The sequence below is a fragment of the Diabrotica virgifera genome, chromosome 5 (assembly GCF_917563875.1).
Source record: "Diabrotica virgifera virgifera chromosome 5, PGI_DIABVI_V3a".
Classification (NCBI taxonomy): Eukaryota; Metazoa; Arthropoda; class Insecta; order Coleoptera; family Chrysomelidae; genus Diabrotica; species Diabrotica virgifera.
In genome coordinates this window covers 177,239,012-177,264,160 of record NC_065447.1, presented here as the reverse complement: position 1 = coordinate 177,264,160, position 25,149 = coordinate 177,239,012, and the positions used below count along the sequence as shown (strand labels likewise).

At 34.9% G+C, this 25,149-nt stretch overlaps 2 protein-coding genes across 4 annotated transcripts in view; both read left to right on the top strand.

The window, feature by feature from the left end:
• Positions 1 to 25,149, top strand: part of LOC114334632 (uncharacterized) — a 206,034-nt gene that overhangs the window by 71,157 nt on the left and 109,728 nt on the right. The window lies entirely within an intron of this gene.
• Positions 1,113 to 3,047, top strand: LOC126885533 (uncharacterized). Its single transcript, XM_050652115.1, has one exon. The coding sequence runs from the start codon at positions 1,113 to 1,115 to the stop codon at positions 3,045 to 3,047; it is 1,935 nt and encodes a 644-aa protein (XP_050508072.1).

Genomic DNA, 25,149 nt, shown 5'->3' with positions numbered 1-25,149 from the left:
AAGATGCTCAAAGAGTATCCAAATATCCACATTATTCTACTATTTTTCAAACGGACAAATTAGAAAGCCCAATGCCATTAAATCAAATTTCAAAATTCGAAAAACTAAACGCCATATCAGTCAATGTTTTCGTATTAGAATTAAATATAGTTAAGGACAAACAATTTTACGAAGTAGTACCTGCCAGACTGACACCAACAAAGTTGGAAAAGCATGTTAATTTGCTTCTTGTGCAAGATAAATATTTTCCAAAATTAAATGATTACGATGCTCCTCCAGAAGATGACGATCAGACGGAAATACGTTTTCATTATTGTTGGATTAAAGATTTGGGAAAATTAGTACAGTCACAAGTGAATAAGAGCAAAAGTAAAAAATATATTTGCGATCGTTGTTTAAACCACTTTAGCAGTGAAATCAAACTAGCAGAGCATGAAGAAATGTGTTCGGATATGAATAAATGCAAAATGACTGTTCCTAAATATGATCATGTGGGTTTTCGCAATTTTACGTACAAACAAACAACTCCGTTTATAGTTTATGCCGATTTTGAATGCCAATTACATAATTTTACGGATTCCAATGTCAAATTGAGTAAAACAGCAAAATATCAGAAACATGTACCTTTTAGTGCAGGTTATTATTTTAAATGTGCTTACGATGACAGTTTATCTTATTTTAAGAGCTATAGAGGTGAAAATTGCATGGAGTGGTTTGCAAAAGAAATGGCTGAAATTTCCAAATTTGTAAATTCCAAGTTGAAAACAATTATACCTATAGCCGAAAAGACTAATACAAATGGAGCGACTGTTTGTCATATTTGTGAGAAACGCTTTTTGGCTACAGATACAATTGTAGTAGATCACAACCATTTTACCGGAGAGGTACGTGGATTTGCACACCAAGCATGTAATTTGAACTTTAAAAAATTATTTGTTGTTCCCGTGGTTTTTCACAATTTTAGTGGTTACGATTCGCATTTTATGATTATTGATTTATGCAAACATGGGCACTTGAGTCTACTTCCAATTAATAAAGAAAAATATATTTCATTTACATTACACTCTGACGAACATCAAATTAAATTACGATTTATTGATTCACTAAGATTTATGGGAGCTTCACTCGACGAATTAGCATCAATTTTAGACACATCGGAAAAGAAGATTTTAAAACGAGAATTTAGTAATTTAGATGATGATACATTCAATTTGTTAACTTGTAAAGGAGTATTTTGTTACGATTATATCGATAGCGTGGAAAAATTAGATGAAACTTCTTTACCCAACATTAGGCATTTTTATAATAAGCTAAATAATGAATATATTAGTGAAGAGAAGTATGCTCATGCGCAGAATGTTTGGAATAAATTTAATTGTAAAAATTTGGGTGAATACAGCGATTTGTATTTGAAAACAGATATTCTGCTGCTGGCTGATGTGTTTGAGCAGTTTCGACAAAAATGTCGAGACACGTATAAACTAGATCCTGCTTGGTATTATACCATGCCAGGATACACGTGGGATTGTATGCTGAGATACACAAAATGTAAATTAGAATTGCTAAAAGATGTGGATATGATTTTGTTCATGGAAAAAGCCATAAGAGGCGGAATATCTGTTTGCAGCAACAGGTATTCGGAGGCCAACAACAAATACATGTCGACGTATGACCCCACACAACCCTCTAAATACATCATGTATTTAGACGTGAATAATCTGTATGGCTGGGCCATGAGTGAGGCTTTACCAATAGGAGGATTCAAATGGATTGAAGATGGTACCAAATTTGGTGTTGCATCAAAATCCACTAATCTTCCCGAAGGTCATATTGATATTATGTCAATACCAAATGATGCGAAAGAGGGCTATTTTTTCCAAGTTGACTTGGAGTATCCACGCGAATTGCATGATAAACACAAAGATTTTCCATTTGCTGCCGAACACCGCATTCCGCCCGGTTCAAAATTGCCAAAGTTAATACCAACCTTATATCACAAAACAAAATATATTATTCATTATAGAAATCTTAAACAGGCATTAGAGAACGGTTTAATTTTAACAAAGATACACAGAGTGTTGAAATTTAAACAATCTGCGTGGCTGCGACCATATATTGAGTTAAATACCAACTTACGAACAGCAGCCACAAGTAGCTTCGAAAAAAATCTCTTTAAATTAATGAATAATGCTGTGTTCGGTAAGACAATGGAGAACATAAGACGTCATCGTATCGTAAAATTATGTAAAAAATGGCATGGAAGGTACGGAGCTAAAAATTTGATTGCAAGTAGTCGATTTCATAGTCGAACGATCTTTCATGAGAATTTGGTGGCTATCGAACTGAAAAAATCAGAAGTATGCTTTAATAAACCCCTGTATATAGGCGCAGCAATCCTTGATATATCCAAATTATGTATGTACGATTTTCATTATAACTTTATGCTTCCAACGATGGGAGAAGAAAACTGTTCATTGCTGTACATGGACACAGACAGCTTTATTTATGAACTGCAATGTTCAGATGCATATAGAGAGGTTTTAAAAGCATATCCAAGCAAATTCGATACCTCCGACTACGCCGAAAATAACCCATATGACATAGAACGATTAAATAAAAAAATCCCTGGATTAATGAAGAATGAGGCAAATGGGAAAATAATTACACATTTTATTGGGCTAAGATCAAAAATGTACACATTTAAAATGCAAATAACAGACGTGGAGAGGGAAAAAGAAAGACAACGCCTGGAACGAAAACAACTAAACAAAGAGAGAATTGAAAGCGACGTAAGCAATTTGGGAATAACCAAAAAGGCAAAAGGAGTGAAATATAATGTCGTTCGAAATAAAATTACGTACGAAGACTATGAAAAATGTCTTAAAGAATTCAAAATTCAAAACGCAAGCCAAAGATGTATTCGGTCATATCAACATTCAGTATTTAGCATCGAACAATCCAAAACGGCTCTAAGTCCTTATGACGACAAGCGGTACTTAATACCAAAATCATTTAATACGCTTCCGTGGGGGCATTATAATACATAAAACGGCAGTGTCATCACTAAACATTTATTTGTTGTTGTTGTTGCAGAAATACAGCAAAAGAAAAGATGGTAACAACATTACGCACACAATCTATAAAAACTATTTGTGAAAATATCTTGAACATAACTGAATTTGTTGAGATGTCACCACTGCCGTGGAGCCTTACTGTAGAAATTTGTAATAATTATAGTATTTATCGCTTTCGAAAATTATATGAAACTGATTATTTGCATAAAATACAAATATGTGATCAAATAGATTTTGAACAAACAAAACGTGAAAACGAAGCAGAAAGAAATCATCTTTGTGAGTCAAATTATTATAAAGAGAAAGAACTTAATATGTATTGTGTTTGTTTTTCTGCATTTGTAGCAGATGCTATTGCTTTAAACTTTTGTTTTAGCTGTTTCAAACTTTTCCGAAACGTACTTAAATCAAAAAATAAATGTTATGGTTATGAACAGGTTCTTAATTGGAATGAATATCATGAATATGAAATAAAATATTTGTATGATTTAACAGATAATTGGTGTCAAAATTCGTTTGATCACGTCTTGTTTGATACAACTTGGTCCTTTCAATGTAGATGCTCAATGCATAAATAATTTTCTTCTTTTTGCGCAGTATATGGTTACTTAAAAAAAAAAGAAAAGATCACTTATCGCAAAGTTTTTGTAAATTGTATATAAAAAATATTATCCATTGTATAATGTAATTTTTATTAATAAAATTGTTTAATCTTAATTTTTGTTTGTTTTATTTATATTAGGTAAAAATAAAAGACAACATATTTATTAATATTATTTATTCACAACTATCCAAATCATTTACAACTTTATTGCTATAATACCATACATATTCATTCAAAGCTTGACTTAACAAAGTATCTGGAGAAATTTCACAAAACGCAGTTAAAGCGTGAAGTCGACTATATAAACTGTTACTCTTATGACAATTTTGCTGAATAAAGTATACAACATTTCTATAATACGAAAAAAACTGTAAATTGTCCAATAACGACACTCGTTGAGACACTAAATCAATGTTTGCTCTCAGGATCTGGCTTACATCATCTTCACATAAATAATATTCGATTCCGTGTTTCTCGATAGTCAGGAACTTTACATTTTCCATTACCAATTGTCTTAGTTTGCAGAAATCACCACACTCAAATTCGATTGGATCATACTCATCGGCATAGGTCGGCAAAGGTGGTATGAAAAATTCTTCCATAATTTGTATAAACATCTCAATTAGGGTAGTCCACTCGAATGTGTTTAAACTGATTCTTGTAAATTTACCATGTTGGTACAGAATAATGGATGGAGAAAACTGTCGAGCTGGAGATAGGCCAATTTTTATGTGAAAACATCCTATTGGATAGGTAGTTTCCAATAAATAATATGGTCCATCTTTGGCAGCTTCTTCATATTTTTCCAGTACTCGATCTAATTCAGCGTCGTAGATAATTGTCTCTTCACTTTCGTATCCGCTATCTTGAGAAGTCATAGTACTGCTGTTGCAACTGAATACACAAGTCGGTTGGAGAAACTCAAACTGAATGTGACGGATGGTTGCTGAGAGAATTTATACTTTTTCAATCCCCCACTCTTTGCGTGTAATTGTCAGCATTTTCTAAAAAATGTATGTCTACGCGGCGTATCGAAATATAGATCCTTAAACTACATCTGAACTAGTAATCCAGCTGTTGTGTTTGCTATCCAATCCTAACCATTTAACATACATTTTATTGCCTTTTCGTCTAAGTACTTTTTCAACCAAGTAAATGTCGGGATTTTTTGTTTTCTGTAATTCTTCTTCGTAAAACCCGCCGCTAATCGGTGTACCTTGCATGTCTTCGAGCAAATACGTTATAGGATTCGTTATCTTAACTTGTACAATTCTAAATAATTCTGTAGTCCAATTGGGCGTGTAGGCCTTTTCAAAGAAATGTTTTGCCTTTGATATACGTACAATGTCGCCAACTTTAAATCTCCGTGGACCGGCAATCTTTAAATGACTATAATTTTTGTTTAAAATGGCTTTTTCATTGGATTTGTTGACATGAGATGGCTTGTATCCTGTTTTACTGTGCTTTGTATTGTTGTATTCCTCAGTGACTGTAGGTAGTGCATCTAGCCATTTGTATGATCCATGTAAACTAAAATACTTGTACAACTTTGCTTTCAACGTTCTAATAACTCTTTCACAAATGGCAGCCTTCTTAACCGTGTATGTGCTGTAATGATTAATTTCGTGTTTTTTCATTAAATTTTGAAATTTTCTGTTGTAAAATTCGGTTCCCTGATCAGATTGTAGGTTTTTCGGAACTCTTTGAGTACGGGCGAGAATATCCGAAAATGCGCGAGTAATTTCCTCACCTGTTTTGTTCTTTAGAGGGCGTGTCCAAACAAATTTTGAAAAACAATCAATTACAACTAGTATTAGTTTGTAATTTTTATTTTGGTGCGCATAAGGACGCATTTCAGCCAAATCCATCTGCCACAAGTCATCGATTCCTTTGATTATTGTTCGTCGACGAGGATAGTTTTTTCGTGATGGTTTATGCAACTCATACACCACCTGTTCCTTTTCTTTAGACATTTTTATAAACGACTTTCAATTGCTGTTAGGCGGGTATCTATATTCATCGAATGAAGGTGGTCTACTACATCCTGTAATGCCGCGTTCATTTCTTTTATCTTCTTTTCCATCTTCATATCGTATATCGCATGATGTGCAATGGTTTCTGCAGCCGATTTTATATTCTTATCCGTATCCTTTTTTAGTGTATTCAAATCATCTTTGAATATTTTTTGCAACTTTTGCTCGAGAAGTGGAACTGTGGTTTTATGAAGCTCTTTTCTTACTTCGTTTAGTTCCATGGTTAAATTCTTTATATCATTAGTTTTTTGCTGCAACAACTTATTTACATTATTCTCCGTGTCCTTTTTTAGTGTATTCAAATCATTTTTCATTATTTTCTGCAACTTCTGCTCGAGAAGTGGAACTGTAGTTTTATGAAGCTCTTCTCTTACTTCATTTAGTCCGATGGCTAAACCTTCTATCTCCCCAGTTTTTTGCTGCAACAACTCACCATGTGTTTGAATTAATGGTGACTGTATGTTACGCAACTCATTTATTTGTGCATCGACGTATTTTTTCGTTGCAGCATCACCATTTTCTGATGGATCCTTGACATTGCAAATTTTCACATTTTCGGCATTAATATTTCCGTCAGAAGTATGTGGAAATGTAACTCGCGTCACCTTTTGAGCGCTACCACCACCACCACGAGAATGATGACCGAATTTGTCGACACTCATAATGGAAATGATATTGTCATTCCCAGTTACTCTATTATATTAGCTTCTTTTAGTTCATTGATGATGGCTACAATTTCGTTGTCGAGAGATGTGTTGCCGGCGTCTTTCGAAGCCACCAAGAGTTGAAGACGATCCACCAATTCATTTGGGTCGTCCCAGTAAATATATTCCCTAGGCAAATCATTGTATGTCAAATGCGTAGGTAATCCAGAACCGACATCTCCTCTACTAGTTTCTGTATGACGACGTTGAGGTATTAATGATGGAAGATTAGGTTTAATAATTTCCTTCCACTTGTAGCCGTGGGTTCCCTTTAGTGTACCATCCCGTCTTTTATGAGCGCCGGTTATATCCAACAATGAAATATAGTCTTTAACGTCTTCTTCTTTAAAATGATCAGGGTCTTTGTAAAATATTAACTCATATAGTCCACGTGTCCCTTTAACATATTTTCCTTTCGTTACAATCCTACCATCCCGAGTGAAATTAATATCAGTGGAACCAAGTGCCCATTTTGCCGTTTTGCTATCATAGGTTGGACCGTATACCTTATCTATTTGATCTGAAGATATCCCGTGATTTATCACGTAAGGTTGAATTAGAGAATGATATTGGTCTAGGTAATCTTGAAATACTTGTTCGGATACTTCATCTTGCGATTGGTTTGTTTCTATGTTATCTTCGTATTCTTCATCTTCTTTATCGTTGTTTTCAAACACATCTCCATCACTTATAAATGATAATGGTGGTGTAGGATTTTCCTCTCTATCTGGCTCTTTTTTTAGTCCTACTTGTTCCTTTTTCACCTCTTCTTCTTCTTTTTTAACTTGTCTAAACTTGTTATCGATAGCATGATGCAACGTTTTTGATGATTGCGCAATATTCTTGAGTGGTTTCGAGATTGGTTTAAAAAGTTTATTTAGTGACTCATCTTGTTCTGTCTTGCCTAATTTCAATGCCAAATATTTTTTGCGAATTGATCTAGCCAATTCGGCAACTTTCTTCTTGCGCATGGCAATGGCGACCGCATCATAAGACATTTTGTTGACAACTAAACAATACATCAACTTACAATTTTATATATTTATCAAATCCTTTGCGGTATCGGCCATTGTTAAGGGGAAAATCTTTCATAATGACCAAAGTACCATAGCGGTCTGTCGTCCAACATTCTGAACACATTTTTTTAAATTCATCAAACGACATGTCTGGCGATACGTGTTCATCAAATATATGCTTCAAATTTATCTCGTCCTGCTTGAATAATACAATCATGTTACAATTGTCTCTTATTAGCTGCTTCGGTATTTTTGAATATGTTTGACATAAATAAGCGGCATCGATATTTTTATGTCTGCACATGGAATAATACTCGCGAATCTTCTGTTGGCCATCACATGCAACATCGTCAAATAAAAAAATTGAGTTTGGTTGTGCTTCATCTGGACTGATAATTTCTTCATTGTCTTTGAATGGAAAGTACCCAACACCTTTGACTTGGGCTATTACATCTTGCAGTAGTTGGTATTTCGGTTGAAAAAGGGATTTCGAATAAACATAGACATTTTTGAATTTGGCGCCATTCGGATTAAATAATAGTGATAGCATGACATTCGTTTTTCCGCACCCACTTGGACCGCAAATAATGGCTCTAAATGAGTTTGGTAGCAATTTACCATGTTTACTGACTGTCACTTTCTGGACAATGTCCAGATTATCAATTGGCAACGTCTGCTCTTGTTGAACGATCTTCATCGTGTGGCAAGTGTAGTACATAAGTACGGCAATATATTATAGATGTCATCACTTGCATGGCATCAGTCCAATGTTGGTCGTCGAAGGAGGAGGTCTCGTGAACTCTTTAATTAATAAACTGCCATTTGAGCTACATATTCCTGGCGGTTATCAGTACTGTGGACGTAAGTAACTTTGCGACAATTTTGTTGTGTTTTATAAGTAAAAAAAAAATACGTTCTTTATAGCTGGAACAAAACTACAAAAACGTCTTGCACGTGGAGATCCAGGTATTAATCCATTAGACGCAGCTTGTAAACAACACGATATCGCTTACTCGCAGCATTCATCTCTCGAAGAACGTCACAAGGCCGATAAAGAATTGGAAAATAGAGCCTGGGAGCGATTCAAGTCGAAAGACGCTAGCTTTGGTGAAAAAACTGCTGCCTTACTTGTAACCGGTGGAATGAAGACGAAAAGAAAATTGGGAATGGGATGTCAGTTACGTCGTGGAAGAAAGGGGCGTTACTCTTTCAATCGCGATGTTGTCTCAAAAATTGCAAAGTCCATGAAGAGAGGAGCATCGTTACACGATACTGCTTTGACTGCTGTACGAATTGCAAAATCCATAATCAAAAGACTTGGCGGCCGAAAAGAAATTGATGTTCCTCGCGTACTACCACTAAAATCTGGAGGTTTCCTACCCCTCATACCTCTCTTTGCTGGTCTTTCGGCACTGGGGGCTTTAGCAGGAGGTGCTGCGGGGGTGGCAAAAACTGTGGTCGACGCAAAAAATGCCCAAAAGAAATTGGAGGAGGATATACGTCATAATAAGGCAATGGAACATATCGGTTCGGGTCTGTACCTACGTAAGAAACCCAGAGGCGGATTCGGCTTGTATTTGAAAAAAAACTTCCAATAAAGCTGCCCAATCGTCCGCTGTACGACTTGGACATTGCACATTACGCGAAAATACTTAACATACCACATTTTCGAGGAGTTTTCATGAATGACGCTCTGCCTAGAGACGGTCCTCGACAACGAGAATGTGCAATAGTTAACTTGGATGTGTCCGCGCATAACGGAACACATTGGGTAGCATATAGAAAGATAAACAACGACGTGGAATATTTCGATTCATTTGGTAATTTGAAGCCGACCAAAGAACTTGTGAAATATCTGGGTGCACGTGCCAGAATTTTCTACAATAATCACCAGTATCAAACTTACAATCAAATCGTTTGTGGGCATTTATGCTTAAAATTTTTATATAATGGACAGTAGTAGATTGCTTATGTCCCATATGTTTCGCGAAAAATGTTTTACGGAATATAGTGAAGAAGAACTAAAACACATACCGCTAGAGTATATTATACGGACTGTTAGACCTTCAGAATTGTTAAGTATATGGCATAAATTACCTGGGGAATATCGAGGAGAATTTAACTTGCAGATACTACTTCCGTGCTTCGTACATTACAACAGACCAGATTGGAGGACTCACTGGGATGGACCACCCGATTCTCAAGCATCTTGTCATTTATGTAAACTTGCTTTAGAACAAATAAAAAATATGTGAAAAAAAATTGGTGTTTATTCAACTATATATATAAACCTATTAATCTATCGACTTGAATCAGTCATCATGTCGCAGTTGTTGAGAGTAGTTAGCACCACTTATACATTTTCATTTCAACCACCCACACCAATCGTGTTGGATCCGAAAAAAGATTACGAAATAGCTCTTCGTGCCTTCCATTCCTACAACAGTATACCGAACATTGAAAATAACAAGTTTTATTACTGCAATGACAAAAACAAATGGCAAAACTTTGCTTTTCCCGATGGATGTTATGAAATTGCCGATATTGAAGAATACATACAAAAGAAACTGGGTGCTGACAATGAGCTTAAACCAGAATCGATATTTAGTCTAAAACCTAACCACAACACGTTGCAGTGTCAAATATTTAGCAAATATAGGATTTCGTTTAAGCAACCTGATAGCCTTGGTACAGTATTGGGATTTTCTCCGGCAATACTCAATCCTGGACGGATACATACTTCGAATCTACCTGTTAGGATTATTAAAGTATCTAGCATACGCTTTGAATGTAACATTAGTACTGGAGCCTTCGACGGTAACAGACCTGCTCATACGATCTACGAATTTGTCATACAATCAAATCCTGGGTACGCAATTGACGAAACTCCTCACAATTTGTTGTATTTACCCGTTGTGCCGCAGCGTGAACTTACCAATATCACTGTCTTGGCTCTCGATCAAGAAGGACGACCTGTAAACTTTAGAGGAGAAGAGAGCACATTGGTGCTGGAACTTAGATCAAGAGGGAAATGGGACTAGTAATAAGGTCATCTACTGCTCAAAGGACACCATTAGTTGTGCAGCCGTCCAAGCGACAACATCGTATTAAAAGAACACCATTAGTTGTGCAACCGTCCAAGCGACAATATCGTATTAAAAGAACACCATTAGTTGTGTCGAAGCGGAAACCTCTTACGTTCGCAAAAAAATTGTTTTTACAATCACTTGGTTTTAAACTAAAAAATGACAACAATGTATGGAAAACGAGCTCGTTCAAACGACAGCAGCGTAATGCCTCCAATATTCGATATTTATCGTAAGCCAATGTTTGATGAGTCGATTCGAAAGGCCGAATACCGAACTTATGCACCATTCATCAAATCATTCAACTGTAATGATATTGTAGAATTTAGCATTAATCAAGTTGACTCGTTTTTTGCAATGAGCGAAACCTTGTTGTGCATTAAAGGATCACTCGTCGATAAAGAAGGATCTGGCGTAGTCAAACTAGCCAACAATGTGGGTGCTTTTCTTTTCGATTCGTGTACGTACAGCGAAAGCGCACGGGAGATGGAAACAGTGCGGGATCCTGGTATCGTAAGTGCTGTACGTGCCATGACGTGTTACAATCAAGAAGATTCCCATTATATGGTTATGGCGGGTTGGAATTACCCTAATGATCCCATTCTACACGATGCAGATAATTCATTCAACATACAGATACCTCTTAAGCATATTTTTAACATTTTCAACGATTATCCAATGATTACGTGTGGTCGTCAAACAATAAGACTAGTTCGAGCTCGAAACGACAACGATTGTTTAATTATTACTGATGAAACTACAAAAGCAAAGATTAACATCACCAACATTGAACTCAGAGTGAAGCACATATTTCCAAATGACGAAATTAAACTAGAACTAATGAAGTCCATTCAACAAGATCAACCTATAGTTATTCCATTTAGAAAGTGGGAATTGCACGAATTGCCTACCATTACCAAAGGTGCTAGGCGTGAAGTTTGGGCCGTCAAAACTAGCACATCAGTTGAAAGACCACGTTATGTCATTGTTTTCTTTCAAACAGGCAAACGTAACACGATTACAGCTGATCCTACCTTATTTGACAATGTTAGCATCCAAAGTATTAGATTATCCTTAAATGGAGAATATTGGCCAAACGAGAGAATGCAGTTGGATTTCAGCAAAACTGACTACAACGAGGCCTATTTCAACTATACCGAATTTTATCCCAGCTACGTACATTCCCACCAAAAGCGACCTCTACTCGATTTCTCAGCTTTCAAGAATCGTGCATTGTTCGTCATCGACTGTTCAAAACAAGAAGAAAGCATGAAAGCATCCACTGTTGACGTAAAACTAGATATTGAAGCACATAATGGTTTTCCCGAAAATACCAAGGCCTACTGCATTATAATTCACGACTGCGTAATGGAGTACTACCCACTTACCGAAATTGTAAAAAGTCTAAATTAGACGCATAAAGTGTCAGTAGTACAAGAGCAGTCATCATGAGAGTAGCATTCGTAGATATTCAGGGATTCGCTGTGGACGGGTGGTTTGTTCCCAAAGAACTTACCATCGAAATAGGTTTTAAACGAAGTCATTACATCTTTTTACCTCCGAAACCATTCAATGCGCTAAGTAATGATGATAAGAAGACAGCATCATACGTGGAGAAAAAACTGCTTGGCATTCGATATTCTGATGGAGCAGTAGAATTGTCCAAAATAAATGAAATACTAGAAACCAAGTTGTTGTATGCAGCCGATTACATATACGTTCGAGGAGAACAAAAAGCAGAATTTTTAAGCAAGAAATGTCACATTTTTGGAGTTTTTCCCCTTATTATTGATGTTTGCAAGTTTGATGGCACGCCTCTTGCTACTGGAAACGTTGGTCCTGCTACAAACCCCTGTCACGCCGTTGGACTATTTTCGTGTACAGAAAGAAATGTGGATCGTCTACGTCACTGGTTTTCTTATACAATATTACCATTGTAATTTTTCTATGTATAAATAAATATTTTTAGAGAGAGATTTTTGCTTTTTTATTTAAACACCTTATTTACTGATCAAGTCTTATATTACATGAAGATTCAAATTTTCTCTTTACAATTTCAAACATAATTTTTAAAATTAAGATAAATATAGATGCTAATATTACACAAGACATTGCAAAGACATTGTCTATTTCACTTTTCACATACTCGCTGGTGTTGTTGCTGGCACCCATGGTGTAGGCTGAATACGTCTCAATGGATATGTAGCTTGTGGTAGTTTTCTAAAAGCGTAAAGACCTTGCTGCTGCTGCTGTAAATTCAACTCTTCAGGCTTCCACGTTTTGTCCTCAATATGCAAACTATCGAAATGTCTTTTAATTTGTTTTATATCCTCATATGATTTAATATCTTTATTTAACTGATTAAGTTTAGTTTGAAATTCCATAACCCTATGTATGTACTCGGTGGGATTCATATCAGTACTGAACATGCTCAGTGTCACAATGTCTCATAAATGCCACGTTCTGCGTCAAATGTCGGACGGAAAACTGAACAATGTCACATATCTACGTCAAATGTCACGTTCTGCGTCGAATGTCAGCGCTTTGCCACGTCACACATAAATGTCACGTCATACGTCAAATCTCACGTTCTGTTAGGCACTATACGGAAAAGAAGAAGAACTGACAGTTAATATTGAACGTTGACAGAAGAAGAATTGACAGTTGGCTTTTCCACGCAATCGTTGACATAAGATTTAACGGACGAAAAAAGAAGAAGAAGAATTGACAAACGAAAAGAAGAAGAAGAATTGACAGTTGGCTTCTGTGTCGCCACCGCTTTCATTTGACACCCCATACGTCAAAATCGGACCAATAGCAACGAAGATATGCTGTAATGCCGTTTTGGCACTGCCGCCATCTTTGTTTTTTTGTTCGTTACCCCCTCCCCGTTCCGACGAGCCCTCTTACGTCAAAATCGGACCAATAGAAACGAAGATATGACGTAATGCCCTTTTGGCACTGCCGCCATCTTTTTTATGTGTTCGTTACCCCCTCCCCGTTCCGACGAGCCCTCTTACGTCACAATCGGACCAATAGAAAAGAAGATATGACGTAATGCCCTTTTGGCATATTCCGATGCGCACGCCACATACTGAGTTCAACCCCCTTTTTCATCCCCTTTCCAACGATACGTCACACGTCATCCTACGTTAAGCCGTTTGGCATTTATTAATATTTAAGGGTTGCGATTTAGGGGTTGCGCCAGAAACCGCTTTGCCTATCTACTGCTGTTGGATATGCATACCGTACTAACCTGGCAATATCGACCTCGTATTCTTGAAGAGCTTCATCTTTCTTTTGTCGTCGATTTTTAAGCCGCGCCTGATAGACATACTCCAAATGTTCCTGCCCATAGCGCATGTTGTCTATTCATAAGTTGTTCATAATCATTAGTTTCCTCTACTGCTATGGTCTCAAGTACATCTAAAGCCTCTCCTCGAAGAGCAATAACCAGGTTTACAGCTTTGTCTTTTTCAGACCATCCGTTCGCTCTTGCACCTGCTTCGAACTGTTTCACATAACTGTTCCAGGAAGACTTTCCGTCGAAATTTGGCACCTTAACACGAGCAAGACTCACACTCCCTTCAACTATCGACCGTGGCTCCAATTTGTATTTGGTTTCATCATCTTTAATATCTGTTTGTCCACTTTTTCAGTTTCCTCCAGTTTCTTTTCTATTTCCTTGATCTTTTCTTCAAAAGTAGATTTTATGGACGATATCTTGTCGTCGAAATCCGAAGTGACCTTAGAGATGTTAGCAGAGATCTCGTTAGTCATTTTGCTTTCAAGGGATGAAATATCACCCGAAACTTTCTTCTCTAACGATGCAATGTCTGTCGAAACTTTCAAAACATCCGAGGAAACTTGGGAGATTTCACTAGAAACTTTGTTCTCTAACGACGTAATGTCTGTCGAAACTTTCAAAACATCCGAGGAAACTTAAGAGATTTCACTAGAAAATTTGATCACTAACGATGTTATTGGCGAAATTAAAGCAGCATGCTTGTCTACAAACACGTAAGTTTCTGGATCATGACCCTCTTCTTTTAGTGCGTTCTTCAGACGTTCAACTAGATCAGCCTTTTTGCCAGTAGAACTCAGGTCCCTTTCTTCCAATTCAAGTCTCAGGTCTGCAATTGTTAGCTTACACAAGGAAGGCATGATCACACACTTTATTTATTACGATTTATATTTTATTTATTTTTAAAGGTTCCACACTGTATTTAAACCGAAAATTTACGTTGATATTTATTTCAAGTATCCTCACTTTTGCACCATTTTGTTACGCGATTGACTATACTATTTTATTTATTTATATCTTTAGGCACTAAGTTTAATTTAAATAAAGGAAGACTTACTTATATTATTTTATTTATATCACTTATTTATTTTAATAATTACAAATAACACCAACTAACACATCTAATTTATTTACAAACTCAAATTTATGATTTAATTAACTAAACATAATAATTACGATAACTAATAAATACATTTCACTAAATCCGATTCGAATACAATTATATCACGCGTCGCGGCTCGTTCATTGACTGACTGGCCTGTGCTCGAATTCCTGTTCCTGTAAATACTCTGACAGCGGTCGCCTCGAATCGCCGTGGAAGGTCTGGCCTTTACTCGTAACCCCGAGAAGATTCAAGAATAACTAGGCCGGGTTGTGAGGCGTCACACTATACTTAACTTACCTTATTTTAATCTGACGATTTCTAGTTTTTCTAAGGATAGATGTTTGTTCGCCCCCCCCCCCCTTAACGAACACCCCTGCATTAAGAGCCAATGTATGGTAGAGGTACATTTTTAGGGTACAAGGTTTATCCCCATGTAATAATCTGACCCGCTCGAGTAACTGCAAAAATGCCCGTTTGGGCTCCCCTACCATATATTTCAATTTATTGCTTGAAAAACAGGAATAGAAATGTCAAAACTGCAATAAACCGAGCATACTTAAGAATGTGTCTCTTAAACCTAACCCGAGAAACAAATAAAACAAAAATTATAAAAAAAACGCCAATACCTTAAATACGTGATGGTGAGGGACTGGAAAAAAACACTAAATAGAAGTGAATGAAGAAATATTTTTCATCGGGTCCTTCACAGTTGTTAAGAATTTTGTATGTATAGTATTTTTACTACAAAAACGTTATTACGTAGGTCAAAATTTTTGACGTAAGAGAACTGTCAAAACATTAGAATGTGACTTTTCATTATTGCTATGTTTATTATAAACACGGCAATAATGAAAAGTCACATTCTAATGTTTTGACAGTTCTCTTACGTCAAAAATTTTGACCTACGTAATAACGTTTTTGTAGTAAAAATACTATACCTACTTAAGTTTGAGTTTTGTTTAAAATATGTAATTGAAATTAGTTAATATTATTATTATGTTGCGCCAATAACTGAGCGTTTATAGAAGGACTCTAGGCGAATCTAACGGTGTATACCTCATATTCGGGAAAATTCGAATTTTTAAGTTGTTATAGGCTTCATAAGTATGATCAAATATATTTCTTATGGGAAAAACGGATTTTCAAGCTCAATAATTCCTGTAATAGCTTCAGTTATCATACTTGACCTTATATTGATCAGATACTACTTGTCAATACGTTTCAAACTTATGTTTAGTGATCAAAATCGGTTAAGCCGTTTAGAAGTTATTAAGCTAGAAATGTATAATCCAATTAACGATTATTTCCTAAATGGTTTATGTAGTTGTAGTGGTTACGACGCTAAATTTGATCTGACAACGGCCAGTCAGAGTTCATTTACCGGCCATCCCAATATTTTTTTCAATCTATTTCGAATAGAAAAAAAAAATATAGTGTACATTCGATGGACACTAGATCATTTGGGAGATAATGCGACAAATGCGACCATTTATAAAGCTTAACGTGTAATCGAGAAACATTGCATTTAACTTCATACATTTAATTTATAAATAACTTTGAAAAACTCCTGATACAAGAATAAAAACCGCTAAACGCCGTAAAAATGAGTGGCGCTTACAATATTCCAGCTACAAAAGATCTGATATGAATATTACGTGGCGCGAAAATGTATTTTAATTTTGATGCAAAACAAAATTCTAGTTTTATTTTAAAAGATTTTTCCATAATATTTGCTAAATTTGAATACGCGCCACAAAAGAGTAACTTTGATACAGTTTGAATTTTGAAACTCTTTTGTGGCGCGTTTTACTTCAAATTTAGCAAATATTATGGAAAAATCTTTTAAAATAAAACTAGAATTTTGTTTTGCATCAAAATTAAAATACATTTTCGCGCCACGTAATATTCATATCAGATCTTTTGTAGCTGGAATATTGTATGCGCCACTCATTTTTACGGCGTTTAGCGGTTTTTTATTCTTGTAATATATACCTAAATATTTTTCTATAATTAATTTATTGTTCTTTAATCTTTGAAAATACATTTGTTGAGTGGCATTCACAAAACTGTTCGTCTATTTTTAATCTGATCAACACAAAAAAACATACCAACATAATATTATATAAACATTAGAATGGTTAATTATTGACAACTTGATTACCTTGCAGGACTGGTTCGTAATTACCCATATTACATTGTTTGAACTACACTATGATAAACAATTTAATATCGTTATTCCAACGTCCGTAATTATAATCAATGCGAAGATGCTATAAAAGAAACACTCCTTATGCCCAGACCCAGATGAAGTTCTTTGTTTGCTGTCTGACAGACCGTAAATACGGTATTAGGATTCAGTGACGTATTAAGAAATGGAATACAAGCTGAATGAAAGCAGGAGTATCTTTTCAAGAAAATTGTCTGCATCACTTTTATAATACACATACATTAAAAGTCTTGGGATATTTTTAAAAGGAGACGTAAGTTCTTCTTTACTTTTCTACTTTGAATAAGTAACAATCGATTTGTAGTGTTTAGTAGTATGTAACTACCCCTATTACATTGTTTGAACTACACTATGATAAACAATTAGAACTTGAAATCAGATGAAGTTATGACAGACCGTAAATACGATATACACTCACAGACAAAAATATTGCATTTAATTTATTTTTGAAGTATATCTTTCTCCTTTTAAAAAATTTGTACTTTTTATTGCTAAATAAGTTGAACTGGACTATGCTACGTATAGTTATTGTCAATAAACTTGCAAATTGCAGAGTCGCAACTAATTTGCAGAGAAATAAATGAAATGGTCTGATTTTACTTATATAGTATGGTATAGTTAGACCCAAACCCAGACATCCAAAGTGAAAGTTATCCTCCAACACCAAATTGTTCTATATGGTCCACATAATGTTCAGAAAAAAGTCACACCATTTTGAGCGTCGGGTTTGGGGGGGAGAGGGGGAGAAATATGCAAATTCGTAGTTTTTTAAGTTTTTCGTCAATATTTCTAAAACTAAGCGGTTTAGCATGAACAACCTTCTAGACAAAATTGTTCTACATTAAATTTGAAATAAAAAAGGCCCTATGCATAATCCTTCTAAAATGAACGGTTCCAAAGTTACGGAGGTAGTATAGTATAATTGGTCCAAAAAAAGGCCTAACCCAGACATCCAAAGTAAAAGTTTTCCTTCAACACCAAATTGTTCTATATGGTCCACATATTGTTCAGTAAAAAGTTACACCATTTTGAGCGTCCGGTTTGGGGGGGAGATGGGGGAAAAGTCGGTAAATTAGTAGTTTTTTTACGTTTTTCGTCAATATTTCTAAAACTATGCTTTAGCGTAAGGAATGTTCTATAGAAAAATGTTCTACATAAAATTTAAAACAAAAAAGGTTCTATACATAATTGTTATAAAAAATCAACGGTTCCAGAGTTACGGAGGGTGAAAAGTGGAAGTTTTCGATACTTTTTATATTTACCGATTTCTCCCCCCGCTCCCCCCCAAACCCGACGCTCAAAATGGTGTGACTTTCTTCTGAACATTATGTGGACCATATAGAATAATTTGGTGTTGGAGGATAACTTTCACTTTGGATGTCTGGGTTTTTGGTATAGTTATATCATTGATTAATAAATATAGGGGAGAAGATACGAAACTAAACGAGCGTTTATGTACGACACCAGTGGTTTTAGAAATAGATGGCGTTAGCAGCTTTCTAGGTGCGAGATTGAATTTACCTGAGACAACTATGAGACGTATTCAGGTAGCTTTGGTTATCAGAATTTGGGGTCGGTCTGCCGACTGGATTATAATATAACGTATTTATTTCTTTTCATTCATTTATATTTGAGTTATCATTCAACTATTCAGCGATAATAGTGGCATGATCATGACGATCAGACAATCTTTAAAATAATTATTGAAGTTAGCACCTATTACTTTCTAAACTCGTTTTTAAATTAACAAGAATTTTAGTTGTAATTTGTCTCTAATTTGAATTCTTGAAAGAAATCATTGAATATTCCAAATAAAAAAATTATTTAACGAGAAAAATACTCACTGGGTGGTTTTAGATATTATAAATTTATCTTATTTGCCTCATAATCTCGATAAAAAATTAGGTAGGTATTTTCGTTAATTACAGTCTCTTCTGATGATTGTATATTTTGTTTGGAGATATTGCAACGGTATTTACTTAATATAAAATTTACTAAGTAAACCGCTCGGCCACTTTAAACTCTTCGAAAAAATGGTAAGGACTTAAGTTGTTGCGATTTCCTACAATTTCTTACAAGTTTTTTCATGCGGTCGATATTTTCCGAGTTAGGGGGAAAATCGTGACTAAGTATACTTATTGAATTATTTATCTATTATTAACTTTACTTCTTAAAGGTGCCTTGTATTTCTGCGCAGGCGTCCACCGTGGATTGTATTGTCAGGTGAGATATTAGATAGTCAGAATTACCTACATTATTCTATTAAGAGTAATTTCATTAATATCATTCGGCGAATATTACGCAGCCATGACATCTTTTCCTAGACCTCTCTTACCCTCTATCTTTCCTTTGATTACCAGTTGCCGTATATCGTTCTCCTCGTAATATGTCCCGAAATATGTCCATGATAAAAAAAACTAAGTTTTCAATCTAATAGCACATAAAACAACATCAAAAGATGTTACTCTACATCCTACCATTTTAAAAATAATGGGAACCTTCTCTGGTAACACCTCCGAGGTTTCTACAATTTGCAAGCCATAACGGATGCTGAGACTAAGGAAGATGAGGGAATTTTACAATTTATAATTCACGTCCCATCTGCTCAGCGCGGTAAAGTTCTAACGAGAATGGTTCCCTTCATACTCCTATCAGAGTAAAGATGTAAATCAAAAATGAATAACCATTTTCAATTGCGTTGCAACACGAAACTACAACCGCATCATTATTCCAGTTCAATCAGAGTGCAGCAAGCACCTCTACCGGTTTCGAAACTTATTAGTCTCTCATCAGGAGGCACATATGCTGCTCTCTCTGACCCAACTAGGACAAACCCCGGCGTGCAGTCACGGATTGCAACGAATGAAATGGCAGGGATGCCCTAGCGGCAACTGCTAGCAAAAAACTAAGTTTTCAATCTAATAGCAAAATCTAAAACAACATCCAAAGATGTTACTCTACATCCTACCAGATTGAAAACAATGGGAACCTTCTCTGGTAACACCTCCGAGGTGTTCTACAATTTGCAAGCCATAACGGATGCTGAGACTATGTCTCAGGTCGTTCATGTCCATGATATTTAAAGCATTCGGTGCAGGCACCTGATTTCAAAGACTTCAAGTTTTTTAATGGAGCCGGCATTTAATATCCATGCTTTCATTCCATACAAGAGAAAAAGCCAAACGTAACACTTTAGCATATTGTATCTCAGGTAGAAATCCAACTTTCAGTGAACAGTCATAAGAGTTTGGAAGTCGCCATCCCATTTTTTATGGGAGATATTTTTCATTAAGTTGAGGCCGTTTAAGCTGACAGTTGGAGTGAGTGTATATTGTCTTACGTCAAGATAGACGATTGTCCAGTTTTATTCCCAAGAAGTTAATCAATTCTGAATAATTTATTGTAATTTCTTTAGGAACTACGATCAATAAAAATATACATTCCAAAATACAAGAGGACACAGATCCGTTATTATTATAATAAGTAAAATAATAAATACAGGAAGAAATCTAGAAGAATGGAGAACCACTCAAATGATAGCGTTATTTAAGAACGGTGATAGGGCAGACCCCAGTAATTATAGAGGGATAAATTTACTAAGCAGTATTATACTGAAACAACAAAAATACTGATGGAGAAAATAATGGTGCTTAAATATATCGGTTGAACGACAAGGATTTAGAAGTGGAAGATCATGTAACGATGCAGTTTTTGTGATAAGGCAAACAGCGGAGAAATCATTAGAATATAATAAGCCAGCCTTTTCCTGTTTCATAGACCTAGAGAAAGCGTTTGATAGAATACAATTAAAAGATGAGTTACACCTACTATATAACAAAAATTTACCACTGGATATCATAAAACTGATAGAAAACATACATGTAAGAAATAAAATAGAAATGAAAGTCAATGAATAACAGAACCCATAGAAGCAAACACAGGAATCAAGCAAGGAGATTCACTAAACATTCCATACTGTTTAAAATAAAGTTGGATGCAATAATAAAACAAGTGAAGAAAAAAAGAGGGTACAAAATGGGCAATAAAGAGATAAAAAACTCTGTTGCGCTGATGACACCGTGTTAGTAGCAGAGTGCAAAGTCGACCTACAAAGAATACTGCACGAGTTCAACATTAACGTAAAAGAAATGAATATGAAAATATCAGCCTAAAAAAACAAAAATCTTAGTAATATCTACAGAATCAATAAGATGCAAATTGGACAATCAAATTATACAACAAGTAATGACTTTCAAATACCTTGGATTAATAATAAATTCATCTATCAGCCGACAACAATATCGAAGAAGAGGTTAAAGACCAAATAATTAAAGCCAGTAGAACGGCCGGATGCCTAAACGACACAATTTGGAAAAACAAACACCTAAGAGTGGAAACAAAGGCCAGAATATAATATGAGTCAGTTATTAGACCAGTTATGACTTACACTGCCGAAACAAGACCAGATACAAGCAAAACACAAAGACATCTGGAGACCAACGAAATGAAGATCTTAAGAAGGATTGCTGGAAAAGGACTACGGGACAGGGTAATAAGTGAGGAAATCAAATGCATATGTGGGATAGACAATATAAATGCCTGGGTAAAGAATAGAAAAGAAGAGTGGAATCAACGCTTAAGCAGGATGTCTGAATCAAGGATAGTAAGAATAGCCAGAAGAAGTATAGGACGCCCAAGGAAAAGATGGAATGACAATTTAGGGACAGAATGAAAGGCACCGTTGAAGAAAAACGGGCAGTACTGCCTATATAAAAGAAAAAGAAGAACAAATTCTTTAGGTAGATTTTCGGTAGTATAATGTGCTTCTTTGGAGTTTTACTGATGATTACTGTTTTCGTTTTAGTGGGAGAAAATTCTAAGCCAGTAGTGTTCGAACAATTCTTAAATTTATAAATGAGTAGTGGATTAAGTGATTTAGCGATGTGATTGATTGCAATAAGGAAAAGTGCAACACTAAGAGTAGACCATTGAGGAATGCCGTTTAATTGGATTTTTGAGTCTAAAAGAACGTTATTTATTCGAATAAGTTTCGTCTATATAGATAATTATTAATAAATTTTATATTTCCTTGAATTGAACAACTTAATAGAATTCTTATATCTAATCCCCAAATGGTACACGTTATACAGGGTGTCCCGAAAAGATTGGTCATAAATTATACCACACATTCTGGGGTCAAAAATAGTTCGATTGAACCTAACTTACCTTAGTACAAATGTGCTCATAAAAAAGTTACAGCCCTTTGAAGTTACAAAATGAAAATCGATTTTTTTCAATATATCGAAAACTATTAGAGATTTTTTACTGAAAATGGACATGTATGATTCTTACGGCAGGAACATCTTAAAACAAAATTATAGTGAACTTTGTCCACCCCATAAAAATGTATGGGGATTTTGTTCCTTTAAACCCCCCCCCCCCTTAAACTTTTGTGTACTTCCAATTAATTCATTATTGTGGTACCATTAGTTAAACACAACGTTTTTAAAACTTTTTTGCCTCTTAGTATTTTTTCGATAAACCAGTTTTTATTGAGATGCGGCTTCTTTTTCAATATATTTACGTAAAAATTTTATGGGGGTTTTGTTCCTTTAAACCCCCCAAATATTTGTGTACGTTCCAATTAAACTATTATTGTGGTACCATTAGTTAAACACAGTGTTTTTAAAACTTTTGCCTCTTAGTCTTGTTTTCATAAGTCACCTTTTATCGAGATGTAGCTTCTTTTTCAAAATATACCTAAAAATGTAAATTATAAATAAATTTTCAGATTATTAACAGGTCTCTATAATCGTACTTAACCATATACAAATATGTGGTGGATTCGACAAATATTCAAAATATCTCGATAAACACTGGCTTATTGAAAAAGTACTGAGAGGCAAAAAAGTTTTAAAAACAATGTGTTTAGCTAATGGTGCTACAATAATAATTTAATTGGAACGTACACAAAAGTTTGGGGGGTTTAAGGGAACAAAACCCCCATAAAATTTTTATGGGGCGCAAAAATTTTACTTAATTTTTTTTTAAGATGTTGCTGCCATAAAAACATGCCACAACGATTTTCAAGGCTTAATAACTCGGTTAAAATGTATTATTATGAAAGTCAGAAAGTGACTAAATCAAAGTTTAATGCCCCCCCCTACAATATCCTGAAGAAATTTTTGTCATTATTTTATTACTAAGCTGTTATTTTTAAGTAATAATATTGAGCGTCATGAACGTGGTTGCCGGCCGTAAATGCTGAGTGCGAGAGAGATGCCACTCCGGCAGTCCAATTGTGCATCTTACTTGCACTCACATTTACGGCCGCCTACCTCGTGCATGGCGCTCATTATTATTACTTAAAAATAACAGCTTAGTAATAAAATAATGACAAAAATTTCTTCAGGATCTTGTAGGGGGGCATTAAACTTTGATTTAGTCACTTTCTGACTTTTATAATAATAACTTTTAACCGAGTTATTAAGCCTTGAAAATCGCCATTTTTCGTTTTTTTTTTCAATTTTAAATTGCTTATAACTCGAAAACGATCAACTTTAGAGAAAAATAATAAGAGACCTTTTTTATCCAGAATGGTCCAAAAAACCTAAAAAAACAAATGTCCGAGCCAAAAATATTTATTTTTGCAATTTGATTAAAAAAAATTGTTAAAAAAAATTTGGCCCACTTTTCACGTGGGCGACTTCTTGAACCTTATTCTGGGATGTCTCACGAATGTGATTATGCAAAAAAATCTCATGGGAATATTTTTCCCAACGGACCCGCCGTTTTCGCCTTGTCATGATCTGTAAGTTTTATCGTAAATTTAGTTTTACAGTAATTTTTTTTTTGTTTTGAAAGAAAAATGCCTTTTTTTCAAAATAACTTTATAATTATCAGTGATACGAAATATCCCAAAGTGTAAAGGTCATATCCATAGGTCTGATTAATTTCATCTGGGATGCTATTAAAGAGGTGATATTTAAGATTTTGTTTACAAAAAAAGGGATCAACTTTATTTTGTGCGCAACTTTTACTTCTGATACTAGAAACTTAAAAAAATAAAGCTGTTTTTAAACAATTTAAAAAAGTTATGATGAGTTTTCCCCGAAAAGTGCTTAATTTTTTGGTTATTTCACGTAGAAATATTCAATTTGGAATTTGACGAATAAGAACCTACTTTTTATTAGCTACAACTCAGCTCTTACTGAGTCTACGACTTCATATGTCATATATAAAACATTTTTTTAATTTTTTTATAAGCTGTATTTTTGCTATGAATATTTTTTTGGCGAAATACTTCCTCATTTCCTCATGAAACATACTTTTTTTGAAACGTGAATATATTCACGCGCAAATAACTCGAAAAGTATTTACTTGTGAGGTCAAGACTAGTGAAAAAAACTCTATAGTCAATTTATATTTTCAACGTTTTTGCAGAAAAAAAATTAATACAGGTATTAATACAGATTAATATGATAGCGACTGTGCGTTAAAATTTTGAATACGGACCACGTAGAATAAGTGCTTGTTCTTGGCTAGCTTCAACAAATTTACGCTAGGCGCGCCACTATACAGGCAGATTTTAAAGGGAACAAAATAATGCACATGGTTTCGTATCTTCCCCCTATATTTATCAATCAACGGTTATATCATAAATATTGCCCAAAAAATATAAAAAGTATCGAAAACCTCGACTTTTCACCCTCCGTAACTCTGGAACCCTTGATTTTGTAACAATTATGTATAGAACATTTTTTATTTTAAATTTCATGTTGAACATTTTTGTATATAACATTGTTTACGCTAAAGCATAGTTTTAGAAATATTGACGAAAAACTTAAAAAAACTACTAATTTACCGGGTTCTCTCCCATCTCCCTCCCAAACCGGACGCACAAAATGGTGTAACTTTTTACTGAACAATATGTGGACCTTATAGAACATTTTGGTTTTGGAGGAAAACTTTTACTTTGGATGTTTGGGTTAGGCCT

What these genes read in the sequence shown, in the direction of transcription:
- LOC126885533 (XM_050652115.1), top strand. Translation starts at nt 1,113, where the DNA reads ATGGGAGCTTCACTCGACGAATTAGCATCAATTTTAGACACATCGGAA.